This window comes from Trichechus manatus, unplaced genomic scaffold (assembly GCF_000243295.1).
Source record: "Trichechus manatus latirostris isolate Lorelei unplaced genomic scaffold, TriManLat1.0 scaffold00005, whole genome shotgun sequence".
NCBI lineage: Eukaryota > Metazoa > Chordata > Mammalia > Sirenia > Trichechidae > Trichechus > Trichechus manatus.
The window spans coordinates 18,969,939-18,993,638 of record NW_004443941.1 but is presented as its reverse complement, the minus strand read 5'-3'; the positions used below and the strand labels follow the sequence as shown (position 1 = coordinate 18,993,638).

General features: G+C 40.0%; 1 protein-coding gene across 1 annotated transcript in view; it reads right to left on the bottom strand.

Annotated features, from left to right (window-relative positions):
* THADA (THADA armadillo repeat containing) overlaps window positions 1-23,700 on the bottom strand; it is a 379,793-nt gene that overhangs the window by 154,519 nt on the left and 201,574 nt on the right. Inside the window, exon 29 of the mRNA XM_023735532.1 lies at window positions 21,089-21,257. Coding sequence (XP_023591300.1) covers window positions 21,089-21,257 — 169 coding nt within the window. The remainder of the gene's footprint in view (window positions 1-21,088; window positions 21,258-23,700) is intronic.

Genomic DNA, 23,700 nt, shown 5'->3' with positions numbered 1-23,700 from the left:
ATACCATAATTTGTTTATCCATTCTTCCATTGATGGGCACCTAAGTTGTTTCCATCTTTTTGCTATCATGAACAGTGCTGCGATGAACAAGGGTGTGCATAAATCTATTCGTGTGACGGCTCTTATTTCTCTAGGATATATTCCAAGGAGTAGGATTGCTGGATCTGGTAGGATGTTTTCACTCTGATTTGATTCTATGAATTTCTTTATTCCATCCTTAATCTCTCCTATAACCCAGTAGTTTTAGAGCAAGGTGTTGTTCAGTTTCCATGTGTTTGATTTTTTTTCCTTGCTTTTTCTGTTGTTGATTTCTACTTTTATGGCTTTCTGGTCAGAAAAGATGCTTTGTAATATTTCAGTGCTTTGGATTTTGTTAAGGCTTACTTTATGGCCTAATCTGTGGCCTATTCTAGAGAATGTTCCATGTGCTTTGGGAAAAAAAAGTATACTTGGCTGCTGTTCTTACCCAACTAATTTGAAAACTTATGTCCACACAAAAACCTGCTTGTGAATGTTTATAGCTGTTTCCTTCATAATTGCCCCAAACTGGGGGCTACCAAGATACCCTTCAAACTCTGGTACATCTATACAATGGAATAGTATTCAGCAGTAAAAAAGAACAAACTATTAATTCACGCAACAACATGGATGAATTTTAAATGTATTTTGCTAAGTAAAAGAAAGGCTACATATATTATGATTTCAGTCACATGGCAATGTGGAAAAGGGAAAACTATAGGGATGGAAAACAGATCAGTGGCTGCCAGAGGTTTAGGAGAGGGTAGTATTTGACTAAGGGGAGGTGCAGGAGACTTCTTAGGGTGTAGAATTAATCTACATGGTATTGTGGTGGAGGATGCACAATGTTATGCATTTATCAAAACTACAGAACTTTACAGCACAAAGAGGGAACTTTAGCAAATGCAAATATAAAAATATCAACTAGGAACTTGGGTGATAAAAGAATCTAATTGTGGCAAACGAATCTAACTATTCTAAATGTATGCCATAACCTCACTGAAGGTGCTCACCTCAGTAACTTTGGAAAACAGACTTCTGACTGGAAAGACAAAAAGAACTGTACATCAACAATGTACTCTAGCTAATAAAAGTTTTTTTTCTCCCATTGGCATGGGTTAATAATGCTGAAGCAGCAATACAGGTATAATGAAATTTAGGAAATAAATCAATGGTTTCTCCCTGTTAGACAGGGACGTTACAGATAAACAAGGGGAAAAGGCTAGAATGAACCATGTAGTACTGGATTAGAGTTGAATAAATCAGTATGAACTCATGTTTAGTTGGGTATATATACAGGTAGATAGAGACAGAAATAGATATATGCGTCTATATGGTTTAGCATACATACATTTATTTCCTAGCTCTGTCCACTGACAGGGCCTAGACACAATGACATTCCAGTAGCAATGAGAACACTTAGTGCCCAGATCTTGGTTTCCGATACCACACACCAATAAAAGGAACCAGAGTTCCTTGGAGAAATGACTAATTCTAGGTCTGGGACAAGAATATACAAGACGAGCCTAGAATAGCTTGTAGTGACAGAAAGCAAGGAAGTGCTCAAAAAAAAAAAAAAAACAAAGAACAGGAGCATGTCAAAGGAACATAGGCACTAACCTGAAAGTGCTCCCAAGGGCTAAAGCTGGAACAATTTAAGCAGCAAAACAAATAACTGTAGTATTGGATTATAAACCAAAGTGTAAAATAAATATCCATGAGTCCATAGTAATGTAAATAAATAAATGATTGAACAAATAAATGTGGGGGAGGGAAACCTCCCACAATCAAGAATTCCAAATAATTTATGTAGATACTCCCTCATCCAGAAGGCTTAGCTTCCTTCCCTACTCCCTTTGAGAGAAGGCTGTACTTAGTGACTTGCTTCCAAAGAGTAAAGTATGGAAAGGGGATGAGGGGAGCAACTCTACAGTGAAGAAACCTGGCAAACATTATTTCTAAGCCATGTGAACAAGGTTAATATTAACATGATAAGTCATGTTGATAGTACATACCCTTGATGTGATATAATGAGAAGGGCATGTCACCTCTGTGGTCTTCCTCCCCAAAACTCAAACCCAAACTGAGGGGCTTTCTACAAAATATCTGACCAGTACTCCTCAAAACTGTTAAGGTCATCAAAAACAAGGAAAGTATGAGAAACTATCACAGAACAGCAGAGACATGACGATTAAATGTAATATGGTAACCTGGGTAGGATCATGGGACACAAGAAGGACATTAGGTAAAAACTAATGAACTATGAATAAAATCTGTTAATAGTAATGTACCAGTTACTTCCTTAGTTGTGACAAATGTATCACAGTAATGTAACATGATAAAACAATGGGGGAAACTGGCTGAGGGATGTGCGGGAACTCTCTGTACTATCTTTGTGACTTTTCTGTACATCTAAAACTATTATAAAGTTAAGTTCATTAACAAAAGATAGTAACTATCAGATTATATACAGAGACTATCAGACACATGCTGTTTATGAGAGAGACAACTAATACTTAATGACAAAGAAAGAGTGAGAACAGAGGTGAAAAAGATATGTCAGAGAAACACTGAGTAAAAGAGAGCTGGTACAGCAATACCAATATTAGAAGAAAATAGAGTTTAAGCCAGAAGGCATTAATAGAGATAAAGAAGGAAATTACTTAGTGATAAAAGGAACAACCTTCAAAAAAAAAAGCACTAACAATCATGAACATTTTAGGCACTTCAATAACACTGCTTCAAATAAACAAACTCACATATAGGAGATTGTAACACAACATTCACAAACAGATCAAATAGACAACAGTATCAGTACGAATATATAAGATTTAAATAACACAATTAACATAGTCTTTCAAGCACAAAGTCTACACAATTATTGTTGTTAGGTGTCATCAAGTCAATTCTGACTCACAGTGACCCTATGTAAAATGGAACGAAAAACTCTCCAGTCCTGCACCATCCTCGTTATCTTTGCTATGCTTGAGCCCATTGTTGCAGCCAATGTGTCACTCCATCTCATTGCAGATCTTCCTCTTTTTCACTGACCCTCCACTTTACCAAGCATGATGTCCTTCTCCAGAGACTGCCAAAGTACTTGAGACGAAGTCTTGCCACCTTGCTTCTGAGGAGCATTCAGGCTGTACTTCTTCCAAGAATCTACACAATTACTATACCATAAAGGAGGCCTCAACAAATTCCAAAGAAGGGATATCATTACAGATTGTTTTTGACCACAAGGTAGTATTATAAAAACAATTAATAAGAATCCCCTAGACACATATGTTTGAGAGTAAAAACTTTTACAAATAATTAATGGGTTAAAAAACAAATCATGATGAAAATTTCCAAATATTTAGAACAGGACAACAATGAAGCACTGTCTAGCAACATTTGTCAAATGAGACTAAAATGGCATTAAGGGAAATTTATGGCCCTAAACGTACATACTTAAAAACAAGAAAGATAAAATATTAATGAATAAGCATCCAACTCAGGAAGTTAGATAAAGAACCACAGATCAAACTCAAAGAAAACAAAAAGGAAATCAGGAAGATGAAAGCAAACAGTAATGAAATAGAAAACAACCACACAGAGATGATCGACAATACTGAAACTGGTTCTTGGAAAAGCTAATCAAACAAACCAACCTGGAGGTTTATTATATGCTTAGTACTAGATATTTTGGAGATAAACTCAAATAAAACACAATTTCTGCCCTCTATGAGTTCACTATATTCATGAAATAAAGAATTTAGGTAGATAGCCTGAATACAAAGCAATATATGTATTAGCAATAAGTGTTACCATCAGCATTTTAAGCTATTGAACAAGGTCACCACCATCACTCCAGCCTCCCCTTCAGCCAGTGAACAAAGGCACAATGAATCAATCACTGAATGTTAGGGTAGTTAGTCCAACCATCTAGCTACCTCTTGGAGTCATACTCCAGCATTCTGAAAAAGGCTCATCTGAACCAGTACTTTTCAGCTTTAATGAGCAAACAAATGTAACTGGGGATCTTGTGAAAACGCAAATTCTGACTCAGTAGAGCTGGGGTAGCCCAGGATTTTAACCAGCTCCCAGGTGGTGTCGATGCTGCACAAGGCTCTCTAGACTGTGCTTGACTCTTCTGGAACGAATGTTCACTATACTCGACAGCAACCTATCCCATCTCCAAACAGGTCAATCAGGGAGGAAAATCACAAAATGAAACACATTTTCAATCCTGAAGGTAATCACCAAACAAACCAAACCCACTGCTGTCAAGTCGATTCTGACTCAGTGACCCTCCAGGATAGAGCAGAACTGTCCCATAGGGTTTCCAAGGCTGTAATCTTTACAGAAGGAGACTGCCACATCTTTCTCCCGCGGAGCAGCTGGTGGGTTCGAATCACTGTCCTTTCAGTTAGCAGCCCCAAGCGCTTTAACCACTGTGCCACCAGGGCTCCTGTACTCATTGGAACACAATCTCTGAAGCAGGCTCATACGAGAAATTTTTTGTTGTTACTTTTGTTTTGTTTTTAAATGAATTTGTAGATGTTTCTAGGTCTCCACCATCACTCCCAGCTCAACCTCTAACGCGAACACAACCACTCCCACCTCGGTATGATTTTAAAAATGACAAAATGTATTGTGCTCGATGCGGTGATAACTAAGATTTAACTTCGGAAAAGGACAGGCAGCTGGGAACTGTGCAACTCTACTCCCTCTGTACTCTCCTTCCGGAGGAAGAAAGAGTAGAACTCAAAGAAATAACAAAGGAGGTGAAGCTAGGACAGAAGATTAACAAAGCGCCTCATACACTTATCTAGAAAGATGAAGGGCTGATCTCTGAGGCACATTTGCAGAGCAATATGGTCCTCCTTCTCACATGAGGTCCTGGAAGTCTTAGAGGGGAGCATGAGCAAGAGCCCCACTGCTGCGTGGGGATCCCAGGCTAAAGGACACTGGTGTGGATTTTCTTCAGAAAGCTACCACCTTGTACCCTTTGAGCTGGTGGATATGGGCTATTTTACATCTTTAATTTACCATCGGAGCCGTGGTGGCACAATAGTTAAGCATTTGGCTGCTAACCAAAAGGCTGGCGGTTCAAACCAACCAGGGCTCCATCGGAGAAAGATGTGGCAGTCTGCTTCCATAAAGATTACAGCCTTGGAAACTCTATGGGGCAGTTCTACTCTGTCCTATAGGGTCGCTATGAGTCGGAATTGACTTGACAGCAATGATTTTTTAATTCACAGTCAGCATTTCCTTGGAAGAACATGGACTCATATTTCTAGCACCTTAAAAATAAATGCATGGGTGTGTGTGTGTGTGCTCAATTATGAATTTTAATATAAATTACTCCCTCATTGCTGTTCTCTAAATACACAGCTGCAAATGAGACATTATGATGATTTAAATTTTCTCTCTGAAATATACTGATCAATATAAAAAGAAGTTTGCTACTTTGATAAGTCAATGTCTCACATATTTGGAAAAATCAATTCTAAAATGAGAAACTGTCTAAAATTTCATTTTAGAAATGGCACATTAGATATAAAAATTACTATTATATCCTGTAATCTAAGAAGAAAAGAAAGGCATAAAATCTATCTGTTATAAACTGACTTAAACTTGCAAGTAAAACCTGTCTTATCATCTACAAAAGATAAAGACACTTTAAAAAGGCTTAAGTAGTGAATAAGGAAAAAAAAATGTCCAACAGCAAACTTGAGATGTTAATTATACTGATCTCTTTGAAGATTAACAAAACTGATGGAATTTTCTGGCACTTGAAACTTTTCAAAGTCGCAATAAAAGACTCATTTAATCCATTTGATATAAAAAATAACTCCAAACAATTTTAGAACTACTTTTGGGATCTCAAGAAGTTAATGAAAAGTGTTCTCTGTCACTGGAAATTTCACTTACTGGGATTAAAAAGGCATCCCAAATGAGAAAATAGTCGAGATCCTAGTAAAAACAAAGGATTGTTTTTGTTATTAGATGCCATCGAGTCAGTTCTGACTCACAGCAATCCCATGCACAACAGAACAAAACACTGCCCGGTCCTGTGCCATTCTTATAATTGTTGCTATGTTTGAGTCCATCATTGCAGCCACTGTGTCAAAATCCATCTTGTTGAGGGTCTTCCTCTTTTTTGCTGACCCTCTGCTCTTCCAAACATGATGTCTTCCCCCAGGGACTGGTCCCTCCTGATAACATGTCCAAAGTACATGAGATGATGTCACGCCATCCTCACTTTTAAGGAGCATTCTGGCTGTACTTCTTCTAAGACAGATTTGTTCCTTCTTCTGGCAGTCCATGGTATAGTCAATATTCTTTGCCAGTATGAACTTGGGTCCAATACTGAAACATCTGAGACCTGCCCATACCTAACAACTGCTCCAGAGTACTACCAGTTCAAGGATCTAACACACATCCCTCACACTGATCAGAAAAAAAGTGGAGGATGAAGTAGGAAGACGATACTACACTTCGTTTGATAAAAGGACTGAACACCTGGAGAGTCAGACTTGCTAGGAATCCTCAGTAGGATGCTGCACCTGAAAGTGATCGTGGACTCGTCACACAAGCCACAACCTATAACACCACAACGTAATGAGACTTTGGAACAGTTTCAGAAGAGACCCTCTTCCTGCCCTAAGGGTCAAAATCATGGTGAAAATGATTTGCATTTGGTTGCTAACCTAAAGGCTGATGATTTGAACCAACCCAGTGGTGTGTGGAAGAAAGGCCTGGCAATCTGCTTCTGTAAATATCATAGCCCAGAAAACCCTATGGAGCACATTTCTACTTGTAACACATGGGTTTGCCATGAGTTAGAATCAGCTCAACAGTAATGAGTTTTCTTATCCTAAACAATACTACCCACTGCTCTGAAAATCTAGAGTCACTCTGTTTATCTCATTTAATTTTCTCAACTACCCCTAGAAAATAGGTACTATTAGTTTCTCCATTTTACAGAGGAAGGAATCAAGGCTAAGAAAAGCTAAATGACGTATCTAAAGTCATCCAGTCAGCAGGCAGTAGAGCTGGGATTTAAACTCAGACTGTCTGACTCCATAGCCTTCCTTCTCAATCATTACTACATTAAGACAAAAATATTACCTGGGAGAAGTAACATGTATGAAGCATATTTAACCCCTAAAAACCCAAGAACAAAGATTAGAGTGTGGGACATGGTAGCCAGAGAGTCGGAATGTTAGGCACTGTTCTAGAAGCTAATGTGTACATGATTTTGTTAAATAAATGGATTATTATCTGACGGTCTAGTGGAGCACAGGAATAAACAAGGCAAATAAGCAAGGCATCTATACAAGACAACCAGACTAACTTTTCCTTCTTACCAATTTAGACAGGAAAAACCTTGACAATGACTTTAGTAGAGTTCATTATCCAAAGGTAGTTTTGCAAAATCACAAAACACTTGGGAAATGTATGTCACTGTATGTCAATACCAAGAGGAATTAAACAGTGGTCCACTGGAATGGGGTTTCTTATCGAAAACTGAGAAGACCTAAAAACACTGCACATGTGTTTGTTCTACAAACTATAATACAGTATCTGTATTCCTACTGATTCTTTATATTTTAATGGAAAAACCTGTTGTGTTAGGCTGGGTTCTCTAGAGGAGCAAAACCAGTGAAGTGTATATATATATATAGAAAGAGATTTATTTCAAGAAAATGGCTCACATACTTGTGAAGGCTGGCAAGTCTCAAATCTGTGGGTCAGGCATCAGGCTGGAGGCTTCTCCTGACTCACGTGGTTGCAGAGGAACCCAAAATCAGCAGGTCAGATGGCAGGCTGCTGGCTCACAGGGCTGCAGGAGCTAGTGAATCCCAAAATCTGCAGGTCAGACAGCAGGCTGCTGGCTCGTGTCCCAAGAAAGGGGGAGGTCAGAAGATGACGAGTCGGATGCAGGATCAAGAGAGGGTGAGCTTTGCCAGAACATCCATATATACTGGATGCAGGCCACACCACCAAAGATACTCCCCTTTCAACTGACTAGCTGATCACAAAATGGAGGATGACTACATAGTATCTGCTAAACCACTGAGAATCATGGCCTAGCAAAGTTGATACAGAACCTTAAATATCACACCTATAATTAATGTGATAGAGTGACCGATAAATTAACTTTGCGGAAGTCAGAAATTTAAAAAAAAAAAAATTTACCAAAACATTCAGAAGTGTCAATTCTTTCCCCAATTATCAACCATATTCACTTGATGTGAGGTGTCAAAACTCCACGTTATTGATAGTAACAATGAGAGAAATTAAATTAAAATTTCATTTGCTTATTTTTTTAAATATGTACCTTTATCAAAACCAGAAAGACTCCCCTTTTAATAGTTGTAGCTATCCTTCTCTTCTAAATAGACCAAAAAAAGCATACGATAGAATTACTTGACAATATCTAAAAGGGTATGTGCTTTAGAAACTCTTATTTTTTATACAGACAAAGGTTTTTGAGTATCAAGTCACAAATTTAGTACTAGCTTTCCAGACATATGCATATATGAAGCACACACAACATTTAAGAGCCTTTTTAAAAAACATTACTTCACCACACAATCTCCACCATGTATATTTAGCACCCTCACCTAGATTTACCCTCTAGTTTCCTTTCTGAGGTCTGATTCTGGGAATCTAGAGAAAGGTTTATTTATGTTTAACTCAAAATTTTGATACCCTGGGTTAAGTTTTCAGCAGAATCTCTAGTGTCAGAGAAGATTTATCCACATAACCCCTTGCCCCCACCCAAGAGAGGCTTGATGAAATAGACAGCAATCGTACCCAGCAATAAATCAGCATTTCAAGTCAAAGAAGTAAGAAAATTCTAATTACGTGGCATTTTCCCAAGCTCCCGTAGGTAAACAGAACCTAGAATTTTATATGCTATCTGAGTCTAGGGAGGGCAGAATTAAGTTTCAACTATGTATCATGTAAGCGGATCAGAGGCAGGTTGGGACAGGGACATGAAGCAAGCTCTGAGAAGCTAGGAGTTTAAAACTGAGCTGGCTTACAGGTTCACAGCACTTGTCCAGCCGCGAGACAGAGGGACAGAGGGAGAAAGAGAGAAGAAAAGTGCTTTCTTTGTGATTCCCAGTCTGAGTTTCGTATTTCCCCTCCTATTCTCTTATTCCTCTGCACAGCTCATTGCAGTCTGTTGAGTCACAATTTGTTCTTGGATCATGGATGGTTTCCTTCATGATCATCAATATTTAAAACACCTTGTCCTCACAGGAGGATGGAAAAAAATCCACAGATACCATGGAACAAAGGTTCACAACTAGGGGTGATTTTGCCCTCCTGGGGCCATGTGGCAATGACCAGAGGCATTTTTGATGGTCAGCACTGGGGGGAGAACATTACTGGCATCTAGTGGGTAGAGACCAGTGATGCTACTAAACATCCTACAATGCACAGGACAGCCCCCGCCAAAAGGAATTACGCAGCCCACAATGTCAATAGTGCCCAGGATGAGAAACCTTGCCATGGCAGGACACAGTAGATGGGGGAGTACAGAGAAATATATGAATATCACAAACAATAATATGGTTTAAAATAGAAAAAAGGTTTATTACTTATTTAAATTTTTCTTTTGGCCCACGGGCTGACTTTACTTCAGGTTCCTGGGGTGGCTGCCAAATTGTCTGGTTATACTCAACCACAGTGCTTTTAAACAGCCATCTGAGTCCTTGGTAACTGAAATACCCTGGGTGTTCTAAATAAATCCAAGGGCTGTGTGACAAGCACGTATACCCTGCAATCCAAAAAAATACTACCTCAATAAAAAAACACCAAGGTTTGTATTTTGCCTGTTAGACAGGCACACACTAAAATCAAACAACAGATAAAGTTATTTTCATTGGAAGGAAGAACCACCCAACAAATCTCATCATACAATGGGATCATATAGCATCAGATACTTTATAGGGATTCTGGGAAAGGACAGAAGCCTGCTAATGTGGACACAGTGTGATGTTTTGCTTTACTGTGTTTTAAACATACCTTCAGAGTTATCTTCCGTCATAAAAAGTCTCCAACAATAAGAGTAAAATGGATGGACTGGGATGGAAAGCATGTCTTCTAACATAAAAGTGCTAGATTAATCGGAGAGGATCCCGTGTCTCCCTTTCACTTTATGAACTTTGAATTTCCCCCTTCGAATGGTGAAAGACTCCTTTGTCCGGGGCAGTGGAACAGCGTTCCTTTTCTGATTCGAGTTTCTGAGGGGCTCTGAGAGAGGGGATGGAATTCAAAACAAAACAGGTGCAAGAAGTAACCGCCTGACAGGCAGGAACTCTACCCTTAAAAATCAGAACTAATCTCGGCTCTTGTAAACTTTAATACGATTGACAGTGAAGTCGAGAACACAGCAGCTGCCCGGAGGAAGCTCTTTGTGAAGCATGCTAACACATAAAGTCAAAACTGCTGAAAACTGACTTCTCTCTCTTTCTTACGCACACACTAACATACCAATAGGAACCTGATGTTTGTTACTGTATTATTTCAAGTACAACATAAAGTTTTCTAACACATAGCTTTCTTTACCCCATTCACTGACTCCCTACTATCTACATCAGTGGTTTTCACATTTTTGGATCGCAAACTCCTATTGGTGGTGGCAGTGATGAGGCTGGCAGTAGCAGCAAGCAGTAATAATAGCAACTAACTTTAACTGAGCACTTGCTATGTGCCAGGGACCTTGCTAAGCACTCCAAAAAAAAAGAAAGAAAAAACACCAAACCCGTTGCTGTTGAGTTGATTTCAACTCACAGCGACCCTATAGGACAGAGTAGAACTGCTCTATTGAGTTTCCACGGAGTGGCTGGTAGATTCAAACTGCCAACCTTTTCTGGTTAGTAGTTGTACCTCTTAACCACTGCGCCACCAGGTTTCCTGCTAAGCACTACCTGTGTGTTAACTCACTTAATCCTCACAAGCACTCTACAAGGTAGCATATTATATCACCACATTTTACAGAGGAAGAAGCAGAGGCACAGTGGTAAGTAACTCACCCTGAATAACACAACTTAGCAAGCAACAGAGCTAGGATCTAGATGAGACTATCTGGCTCCAGTCCGTGCTCTTTATATACTTACTTAGAAATTACATATTACTCTATTAATATACTATGTACATTATATATATTAAATAATAGCTAAAAGGATGAAATACAATACGTAACATGCTAACATTTTCTTCGCACATACATTATTGTCTTGCTACTTTGAAGGCCACATTTCTGGCATTTGTGATTTCTCACCCACTGACCTGAACCTTCCCTACCACTCTTCCACCCTGCCTCTCCCCAGCACACTCCCAGACCCCACAGGCTGGTCTACTCACTGCCCCCTGCCAACATCTTCTGCATGCCCTCCTCTGTGCCTTCCCTCACACCAAGTCCCTGTCTCCACAACAGAATACTTGGCTTATCTCAGAATCCACGTCCCCACCAAGTCTTCTCTTTCTCTCAGAGGTGTGGTCTCTGCCCCTTGTTTGGTACACATCACATACAGCTATGGATTTCTGTTTTATTGTTTCTGGTGGGTATGACTTGTTATCCCAGGCAGCTCATAGGCATTTTGAGGGCAGAGAGCACGTTGCATATTTGCTTTTCATTGTATCTTCCACAGCACCTGGCATAGTGCTATGCCACTCAATAACCACTCAATAAATATTTGCTAAATAAAAGAATAAGTAAACATTCTCCACATCTGCTCCACATCACTAAGGCCCAGGTACAGACAGTTAAGAAGGTAAAGATCATCCTGGAAAGCATAGGCGGTGATGTGATGGAAACTCTTTTCTTTGCCTAGAGCTCATGGAAACCATGACTTGGCTTACCAGGAGTCTATAGGGAAGGGGCTTCAATCCTGTTTTACCCTGTTATAAGGTAAAACAACCAAACCAGTTGTCATAGAGTAGATTCCAATTCATGATGACCCCATATGTGTCAGAGTAGAAGTAGGCTCCATAGATTTTCAAATGCTGTGATCTTTCAGAAGATCACCAGGCCTTTCTTCTGAGGCACCTCTGGGTAGACTGAAACCACCAACGTTTCAGTTAGTAGCTGAGCGCTTAACCATCTGCACCACCCAGGGGCTTCCTGGGCTTGGTATACTTCCCATTAATGCCAGCACCTGTAGCACGGGGATTTCACTTTATAGAGCTCTTAGGTTGCTCAAGGAATGGCATCCTTCTTGACCTTGTTTGTCCATTACTGCCTACTCTGTTGGCACTTCTCTCTGGTTGAAGGTAGCCTCAAGCACACACTCGGCATACCTGCTTACAGATACCTGTAACCAACTCAATTCCAAGAGAAATGATACAAGTTTACTCTTTATTAACAAAAAAGTTTTCTCTTGTCTTTTGATGGACTTTGCTTAGATGTTATCTTTTCAACGATGACTATTCTGCTCCCCATTTAATATTGCTATCTGCTCTCCTCAACCTACCCAACCCTGATTCCCTTTACCCTACTCTTTGTTCTTTCTGTCCATAGGATTTATTACCTTCTAACAAACCATATAATTTACCTTTTAATTTTATTTATGGTAATAAACTACAATAAAATATAACCCATTTTAGTATAATATCATTTGTTATTATCTGTCTCTCCCCTGCTAGAATATAAGCTCCATGAGAACAGGGATCTTTGAGAGCAGGGACTTCTCTGTGTTTTGTTCTCTGATGTATTCCGAACACCTAGAACAGCGCTTGGCGCATAGTTGTCACTCAATCAACAACTGAAGAACAAACGAATGAACAGAAAATGACACTGACTTGCCTCCATTTTACTCCACACCTTGAAAGGAGCCCTGGTGGTGCACTGGTTAAGCACTCGGTTGAAAGGCTGGCAGTTTGAACCCACCCAGCAGCTCCATGGGAGACCTGGCAATCTGCTTCCATAAAGATTAAACAAACAAACAAAAAAAACATTGCTGTTGAGCTGATTCCGACTCATAGTGACTTTATGGGAATAACAGCCACCCTTTAGAGCCCTGAGGAGCCCTGGTGGCGTAGTGGTTAAGAGCTCGGCTACTAACTGAAAGGTCAGCAGTTCAAATTCACCAGCCGCTCCTTGGAAACCCTATGAGGCAGTTCTACTCTGTTCTATAGGGTCACTATGAGTTGAAATTGACTCAAAGACAATGGGTTTGGTTTTTTTGGTTTAGAGCCTTGTAGGTACTCAATAACTTCTCAGAATTCCTCCCCCTACTCTAAACCCCAATGGTAACAAATGCCTCAGGACCCATCAGCTGACAAATCTCTCAGTTCCACATAGCCCTGGCCGATACTGTAAGTTCGGAGCATGACACAGAAGCAGTAGTGCCCTGCCTGGCAAACAATGACACCACACTACAGTGATGCTCTGGAATCAGGCAGAGAAAAGCTATCTCTAGCACCCAGCCAATGCTCCCTGAGTAATACACACCAACTAAAAGCTTTTGGATGTTTATAAAGAAGGGATTAATTCATCTTCAAAAGTAGCATTTTAATTAAAAATGACTTTCCTGGGCCTATATCCAGAAAGGAATATCCTGCCAAAAGGTAAGATTTAACAAGGTTTACCTCTGTCTTTAATACTTTTTTAAAAGCCCAGTGCCCCCCAATCCTTTTCACGTCAAGGCACACACAGAAAATAATCTTTCTTTGGCACTGTGGGATAGAACAGATGGGGTTGCTCCCAGCTGCAGGTGATGGCCTGGAGTCTCCCACCCCGCTCAGACTCTCTGAGACCTAACGGAATCAATACCTATCTTGGCACACCTACAGTCTGCCAACTGAGAAGCTCTGCTGAGCCCTTCTTGAACTGGGGACCTTCCTAACAACTTAGATTTTTCTCCTTTCCCGCTAACGCAAATCCTCAGGAAGAAACAGTGCACCCGGCCACCAGCGACAACAGTGAACATCGCCTTCAAATTATGACTCACAGCAGAAAAGTACACTGATCCGCAGCCCATTTATAACCTACAACCTCAGCATAACTTCATGCTTTTGTTTTTGATTCTGAAATTCTATTGTCAGTGTATAAACTAAACAACAATGGAGACAGGCCAGCATCTTAGGTCACCAAATAGAATCTACCAAGAAATTTTCATTTCTGGACAGCTTGAGCATTCTACTTTATGTTCCAAAATTTTGTACTTTCAAGAAATATGAAAAAGATAATAAAATTCTTAAAGTATAAGGTGTAGTCTTACACAGCTCCTGTCTATTTAAAGATAGAATCGATAATTCTTATAAATTATATTTAACCATAAATTTTGATACAACAACATTAGTAAAAAAAAAAAAAATATATCTTTTCTATAAACATTCATTTGCTTCCTCATTTAAGAAACTCCAATAGAGCTTCCACTTTTAGGCTGCCTCTCTTGCTGACTTTCTATCTGCCTCCACTGTTCCTTTCTGCAGCAGACACGGAAAGATGGTTGGTCTAATCCCTGCTTCTTGCACAGTTACCCCTTCACACAACTAACTGGCCAAATTGGCCTACCTCTTCTTTCCTGGTTCTCTGCTCCCATAAAGGTAATACCAAGATCTGCCTCTATTTGTATCTTCATGTGTCCCTTGCAGCCCAGTATCCTTGCTCCTACCTGCATAAAGATCTTGACTCTAGGCCCAATACACAGTATATCAGAGGACCCTTTCCAGATATTCTAAAGCAAAAATGGGCTCAGTTTCAGGTCTTGATTTATGCCTGATGCCCTGCCTGGCTGCTTTACCTCCTTTTCTGTTACTTGTATGCTCCCTGATCCCTGACGGCTCACTTGGCTCTCTCGGCTTCTAACCCACAACCCTCCCACTGCAAGGAAGATAAGAGCCTTAAGGGCAAACTCCTTGTGTTTTCACCAGAACCTACCTACAATAGGCCTACCTCAGGGTGAGCACGCCATAGTGTTCAATAAATTGAATTCAATTCCCCACCACTTGATTATGGTCCCATCAGCCCTACGCGTAGGATCCACCATTCCTATGACTGCCCAAGTCTGGAGGTTTTATCAAACCCTTAAGAATGACAGAAGGTATGGCAACTGTGGACTTGGCTACAGCCTAGGTCCCAAGGGATGATTCTGTATTTTAAGGTTTTTTTTTTTTTTTTGTGCCATCAAGTAGATCTGACTTGCAGCAACCCTGCAGGACAGAGCAGAACTGCCCCATAGGGTTTCCAAGGCTGTAATCTTTAGAGAAGCAGACTGCCACATCTTTCTCCTACAGTGTGGCTGGTGGGTTTGACTGAACTGCCAATCTTTTAGTTAGCAGCCAAGTGCTTAATCATTGTGCCACCAGGACTCCTGACTGCAAGGTGGTTGTTATTGTCGGGTGCCATTGAGTCAGCTCCAACTCACAGTGACCCTATGTACAACAGAATGAAACGCTGCCCAGTCCTGTGCCATCTTCACAATCATTGTCATGTTTGAGCCCATTGTTGCAGCCACTGTGTCAATCCAGCTCCTTGAGGGTTTTCTTCTTTTTCATTGACGCTCTACTTTAGCATGCATGATGTCCTTCTCCAGGGATTGATCCCTCCTGATAACATGACCAAAGTATGTGAGACGAAGTCTTGCCATCCTTGCTTTTAAGGAGCATTCTGACTGTACTTCTTCCAAGATGGATTTGTTCGTTCTTTTGGCAATCCATGGTATATTCAATATTCTTCACCAATACCATAATTCAAAGGCATCAATTCTTCTTTGGTCCTCCTTATTCACTGCCCAGCTTTCGAATGCATATGAGGCGACTGAAAACATCATGGCTTGGGTCAGGCGTATTTTAGTCTTTAAAGTGACATCTTTTTAACACTTTAAAGAGGTCTTTTGCGAGGTTTGCCTAATGCAAAGCATCGTTTGATTCCTTGACTGCCATTTCCAGTGTGTTGGCTGTAGATCCAAGTAAAATGAAATCCTTGACAACTTCAATCTTTTCTCTGTTTATCATGATGCTGCTTATTGGTCCAGTTGGGAGGATTTTTGTTTTCCTTAATCCATACTGAAAGCTGTAGTCTTTGACCTTCAGTAAGTGCCTCAAGTCCTCTTCACTTTCAGCGAGCAAGGCTGTGTCATCTGCATAACGCAGGTTGTTAATGAATCTTCCTCCAATCCTGATGCCTTCTTCATATAGTCCAGCTTCTGGGATTGTTTGCTCAACACACAGATTGAATAACTATGGTGAAAGGATACAACCCTGACACACACCTTTCCTGACTTTAAACCACATGCTATCCCCTTGTTCTGTTTGAACGACTGCCTCTTGATCTATGTACAGGTTCTTCATGAACACAATTAAGTGTTCTGGACGATTAAGTGTTCTGGAATTCCCATTCTTCAAAGTGTTATCCATAATTTGTTATGATCCATGCAGTCGAATACTTTTGCACAGTCAATACAACAATGCCTTTGTATAATTAATAAAATAAGATTTCAAGGTTAGGAGTGTTAAATGGAAAACTAAAAAGGAAATGATGAGAGAGAGACTAGTAGAGGGAGGGAGGGTACAGTAAGTGTTTTTTAAAGTTGAAGCTTCTCTAGATTTCACTGACTTCCTCTGCCTTTCTCTATAAACTGAAGAGCTTACTTTGTTTCCAGTGGTGAGATATCATACTAATTAGATTTAAGGAGACTAACTGAGTGACAAGGGATAAAAAACAGAGTAGAGGTGGATTCTTGCTTTGGTTTCTTTAGGCATAAAATTTGGTATTCACATCAAGTATCAGAGAGGCAGCAGGTTCCAAGCCAAAACAAAGAGCACAGACTTCAGAGCTTACTATCTTACCTCCACCACTTACTTACTCTGTGACTTTATACAAGTCACCTTCTCAGGCTTACCTCAATTTCCTCATTAAAAAAAAAAAAAGGGGGGGGGGAGGCGGGGAGGAGAAAATAACACTTACCTTACAGGGTTGCCTTACAGGGTTGCTGAGACTATTCGAGAGTGTTCATAAAATCACATATGTAATTCATGTGGAACACAGGAAGTGCTCAACAAATGCTAATTTTACTTCTCTACGGCAAACCTTCAATACTTCAACTAGGCCGTATGTTAACCCACGTATGAAGTACTGCTGCTTGGCTCCACGGCAGAAAACTGCAATCTTTTTGACTCAGAATTCTCAAAGTGCAGAAACCAAGGCTCCAAATTGGTGGGTTAGGGAGAAAGGGGGAATGAGAGAATTAAACTAAGTATTCAACAGGTTCTGTTGGCAAAAACTCCAGATTTTAATGTCAACATTAGATGAAAAATGTAGATTATGTTTATACCTGCAAGGGGATGTGTAGAACTGTGGTGATTTATTTAGCTTAAATAAAAAAACAATAAACTTTCACCCAGAATATTCAGAAAAATGCAAGGCAGTTTTTCTGCTTCAACACAAGCTAAATTACCTCAACTGTATTATAGTTTAGCCATACAAAAGAGTTTAATTAAAGAAAAGCAGGGATCACCTTTCATATATTTATATTATCAGAAATATAACCAAAATAGCTTAGGAAGTGAGAAATTCGGAATTTAAATTTTTACTTCATACTGGTGTATGATGTGCCAAATGTGAGTTAAGTACTCAGGCATCAGAATCTTTCCTCATGATTGTTGTCCAAACTCTTCCTCAATACCAGAGAACTTCTTTAACTCAACATGATTTCCCTGGAGTGAAAAGTAACCTAGTAATAATGTTAAGTCCCCAACACGGAGAGTTTTGGCCACAAAAACAGACGGTTAATTCTACTCAAAAGACAGGGTATCCCTGCCAGTGTTGTTCTCAAATGAGGTAATGTCCATGGCTCTTATCTAGCCTTTATTGAGATTTAATGTCATTTACCACTGGCTCTTATGAACCTGCTGCATAATCTCACCTTTTCTAATGTGTGTGACTTCCATCCATTTCAACATTGCTATTATGAAACTTTTTTGCATGTCCTATAATTTGACTCTTTCTTCCATAGTCCCAGAAGATTCAGGGATCAGCATATTTCTTGTTTTCAAGGTATGCTATAGAAATAAATACTCTGGGGTTTGATATATTTATGTAAACATTTTTTCAAAGAAGTCAAAATGTATAATTCAAGAAAATGTTCTGTGGAAGAATTTTGTTTTCTGATTACGAAATGATTTCCTGCTTTTGAAAAAAAATAACAATTTTATATTTACTTAGCTGGCTCTCAAGGTCCCGTGGAGATTATCATTCCTTTCAATCCCTGAGATCTCTTTTCCAGGTGCAGACCTTTCGCTGATTTCAAAGGTAGCTTTATGTGGAGGAGGAATCTATAAACTGTGGGAAGGAGAGAAAAAAGAGCCCTCCCCACCATAACCCCTTGTGCTTTCCCCATAAAGAACAGGGTGAAACAGAAGTATCACAACACAGAGGAGACACCCCAATGAGCAGACAAAAAGGCTTTTCACATGCCTTTGACTTCCTTTTTTTCAACCAGGGTAAACCAACCTTGATAAAGGCAGTAATCTGTTTGACAAACAAAAACACAATACCCAACACCCCCACTGTTGTGTTTTTCAACAAGCCCTTCATCTCATCAACACTTAGGAATGAGAGGAGCAGCCACAACCACCCCAGTTATAGGATTTTTACCTTTTCATACTGTTTACACATCTCACATTTTATCTAGCAGAAGTAAATTTAGGAATAGCAAAGGCAGCCCAGAGAAAGCTCAAAAGGCCATGTTTTGTTGCTGGGCAGATTGGTGAAACCCAAATCAAGCCTTCTAGTGGTGTGTATGGGAAACTAGGCTGGGAGGTCCAGGCATACAACTAGTGAAAGAACCAAAGAAGCAATCCCAACCACACCACCTCTGACAAAGCTCAGCCCACAGTAGATCGTCAATAAAGAAAACCTGATGGCTGATGTCCTTGACAATCCAAGCCTGCCTTCTAACTCAGCTGCGTAACCTGTGGTTCACACTTCGAAAAGCCTGTTTTGCATTACTCATTGTGCCAGCCCTGTCCCTTCAGAGAAGCAGCACAGCCTGGCAGCCAGAACCAAGAGAGCTAATTTATTTGACTGAGCAAATGATGACCTTTGGGCCTCAGTGGCCCATCTTTAAAACCAAGATAACCCCTGCCCCTCTCTTCATCACAGGGATAGTGAGGACTAAAGAGAGATGAACACTTCAAAAGCTCAAGAGAAGAGTTTATAGTGGAGAAGCCACCAAAGACCCATGATGTGTATAACACAGACCAGAGGATCTTAAAGTGGAGTCTGGGGCCCTTGGGGGGTTGTGCAATCCTTTCAGGAAGTCTGCACGATCGAACTATTTTCAAAATGATCCTAAGACCTTAGTTTCCTCTTTCATTTTCATTCTCTCATGAGTATACAGTGGCGGTTTCCATGATGTGTGACGATGTCATCGCTGATGACTAATGGAATATGTGCTTTTGAATTCTACTGCTTTAAAATAGTCTCAGTTTTCATTTCTAATTGAATATTGATAGATATAACCAACATAAACAAAAGCTTTTTGGGGTTCTTGCTAAGTGTTTAAGAGCATAAAGATGCCCTGAGATCAGATTGAGAACTGCCAACCTAGAACTTCATTCCATCCACACTTGCAGTTCCCAGAAGGGCTGCCTTCTTGCCCACTCCGAGCCTTTCTATATGTTGTTCTCTCCACAGAGGAGACTTTCCCTTCCAACACTTGGCTAGCTTCTTCTGCTCTCTCCTTAGATGTCACTTCCTTTGAGAAGCTTTCCCGGACTTCCCCAAGACAGTTCAGGAGGCCCTGCTGTGTGTCCACGGTGTATAGCACGCTACACTGAGACTGCCTGTCTTCTAGTCATTTTTTCCCTACTAGTCTTTTGGATCCACCAAGGCAAGGACTGACTTAGTAACTGTTTTGTCTGCGATGCAGTAGTATATAGTAGGCACTGAATTCATACTTGTTGAATATACACAACAAGCAGAGAAAGAAGGTAAGAAGATAGATCTATCTTGTATTCTCACCTAGGGGGACATTACTAGAAATATCAGTTTTCATTAAAATAGAGGCTCATTAAAATTATGATATTAAAAACAATATTAGGTAGGCAGGTAGGTAGGTAGGTAGGTAGACAGATAAATAGACAGCACTTATTATGTACCAGGCACTGTTCTAAGCCCTTTATACATATCAATCCATTCACTCTTCATAAAATCCCTATGAGATATACACTACTATTATCCTCATTTCAAAAATGAAGAGACAGACGTGCAGGTAGTGAGTGGTAGATCTGAGACTCACACACAGGCAATCAGCCACCAGAGTCCTGTACCAATAACCACTTTACACACTGCCTGCCACGTCAGCAGCACAGACCTCAGGCTTAGAACATGTATTAGGAATTCAAGGTCATCTCTCAACTCTGCTCATAAATCAGGAACATGGCCCAACCATTAAATTCCACCCTCAGCCCTGCCCCAGTGTGAGTGACCTCAGCAGCCATATCAACAACAGATCTCACCAGTACCACCTGTCCCCAAGTTTAGTTAGGGTTTAAAAAGGGCAGTTCCCATAAAGAGTCTACATCTCATTTGTTTGTTGTACTTTAGTCTTTTCTAGAAGAAATGTTAAATAAAAATAATAAATAAACGCATATATTTATTCAAAATAAAAAAGTATCTTCTGCAGCTCAGAGAACAAGAGAAGAGTAAGGTTTGATATTTTCCTCTGACGTACTATGGTTTTGTGCTGCAGGGCAAACTCTCCCTGATGTTTGTAAGGGGCTGGGTTAATCTCTCTTTCTTGGAATGCTCACAGCTTCACCCTGAACAAGGAGTGGCCCAGAATGTTCTTCAGGCATACTTGACAGAAAAGACAAAACTTTATCTAGTTCAGTGAGGTCAGTAAGTCCAAAAGGAAAAGTATGATGTGGGAAACAGGATTTAATGCAAAAGGTGATCTGACAGAATCACGGTGCAACACTGTACTCATGTATCTGTGGTGAAGAAAGCACACCTAGGAAATACCTCTACAGATAAAGTTAAAAGTCTGTGTGTTAAATCTTCAACTGCTAACAGTATACAAGACACCAAAGTTCATCCTTTGGTAGCCTTACTTACCTGGAGAAGTGTCCCATGAATATGGTTTTGCCGGAAACACTGGTCAGTGCAGTTAGGGAGTCTGGCCAACAGAGTTCGGATGGTATTTGGGATTTGGTCTACCATAACAAATGGGACCAAGGCACGAGCCGCCATTTCACGGGACCGGTAGACAGGTGAGCCACCACACCTGGGAAGAAACAAAAACACAGGACCATTCAATACTCATCTCTACACCTCTGCCTTTGAATATGCTGATGTTCTGCTCCTTATTCCAAATGATGTTTGTTGTACTTCTGTTAGTTCTACAGTAACTTGGCTTTTGTTATAAACATATTAACATCTGTAATTCTATCACAGGGACAAATGTAGACAGACTTTGGCAGTAAGATAATAAGTGGGTAGTAGCAAAAATTACTTACTCCTCAACAATCAAACAACTATTTATTGGGCACTTACAATAACCAAAAGCACCCTGGTAAGTGTCATGAGAAATGAAACAGTCACTGCTTCCTTTGAGGAGTTTACACTCTAGCTGGCAAGGTGAGAGGTACATTTGAAAAGATGACTAAAGGCACAAGAGAGTATGGGAAAATGATAAGTGATCTTGATATCATGGCTACAGGAAGTCACAGAAGGATAAGATTGTGGGTTGTGATGTTCAAAAGGATGAAACACCGAAGAGTATGCATGATTCAAGTAGGCCAAGAGAAACCAGAAAGCCATTTCAACCAAGGACAGCAGTATAAAGCAAGGGCAGAAATGCTCAAGGTTTGTTTGACAGGAAATAGGTAGATGAAGTAGAGGCTCATGAACAACAATGGAAGCTAAGTGGGTCTGGCCAGACTGGGGAATGCCACAAATGGAAGACTACATGGTTTGAACTTATTGTTAAGAGCGAGTCAACGAATCCTTGACTCTGGGCTGAGTCACACCCAAAGAGCTTGAATATAGGCCAGTTCTTAAATATAAGAAAATCACAGACAAGAGGTATTTTGAGATTCTACAAAGGTCATTGGAAAGGCAGGTTGTCCGAGAGCCTCTTGACTTTGTAAACACTCAGAACCTGAGAGTCTGTAACCATTTTGTTGAAACTGTGCGCTTGAGAGCCTTCACAGATACAGGATTATTTGAGAAGCAAGTCCAATATGGTAAGTTCTAGCTTATATAAATTCTTGACTATAACTCTCAAGACTGTATAATCTTTGACTCAATTTAAAAAATAACTTACAAGACAAAGACGGGAAAGATTGGAAGATGGCAGACTCTGTAGGGGAAAGAAATGGCTTCTTGGCTTTTTCCAAAAATTCACCAGTGTTCCAGCTATTAGTATTTAGGACATGAAGTAATTTCTGGTAAGATTTGGACATTATGACCATGCGGCCATGTAGGCTTAGCTTGTAGAAGGACAAAGCACAATGACTAAAATGTTTCTAACACCCCGAAGGTATCACCAACATTTATCTCAATATGAGAATAAAAATACAGATACAATTTCTGTACAAATGGAATGACCTAAACAGAACTTCATCATGATGGTAAGGAGGAGGACACAGGGAAAGAGGAGAAAGCAGTATAGGGCAAATCAAAACACTGTGCCAATTTTTTCCCTATGAAGGTAGGTCCATCAGCACTTACTTTCAGGATGTCAAAGAGGTAAGCTTATATCATTCTATGGGAAGACACTGAAGGCTAAGGTTACGGTAGGTAGCTAGAGATTTCCCAAAGGACACTGACATTTCTAACAACTCATTCATTTTCTCTCACACTTATTTTTCCTTTAAAAATGATTAAATGTTGAATCTGTAATTGGAAAATGTAGTACAATGTTAGCTTTGGCCTACAGGGGGAGGGGAGTGAGAAAACCTCACCTGACAGAAGAAAATACTTTCAAAATGCTTTGAGATTTACTTTGCAAATGACATCAGCTGGGCAGTCATTTGTCCTAAACTTCCCAGTCTGTCTGACCCCCACTCCTCCAACACACACACTTTGTGTTAGAGTGTTTTATGTTACCGAAAGGGCTCTTGTATATAAATGTTTCTTTTCAAATACAAATAACTCTGACATGGTTACAGATGCTTAGTTTCCAATTAGCAGTAACTGTACACTAAAGAATGCCCCTCCTTTTGCTGGTGACCTTTTGCAAATGATGATTTCCCAAAGGAATCTGGCATCCATACAGGAGAAAGAATGGAAAGTGGGAAAAGTGCCAGAACTTTCTGCTTTCAGATACCCAGTGTCAGGGTGCTTTCCAAATACATACAACCAGGTAAAAAGAAAAACAAAACCTCCCCTCAAAAGAGTAATGCAATTACAGAAAAAGAGAAGAAGCTTTTTTTTAAAGTAACATTTAATTAAGTAACATTCATTATAAAGCAATGAATAAATGTAAAATTTCAAACTCCACTTACAAACTGTTTAAAGGGAAGCATATAACCATTAAGCAAAACAAAACAAAACATCTCCAGGTTATTGTTTTGTCTGCTCCTGGGGACAAGGGGTGGCTGACAAGAAAATCTAGCTTTCTTCTAGGGGTATGTGGGCTGGCGTGTGAGGGGATACATACACAGTCTTTTCAGACCCAAGTGAAATATATTTGAAGCTAAAATCCATGATTCCCCTGGACAGAG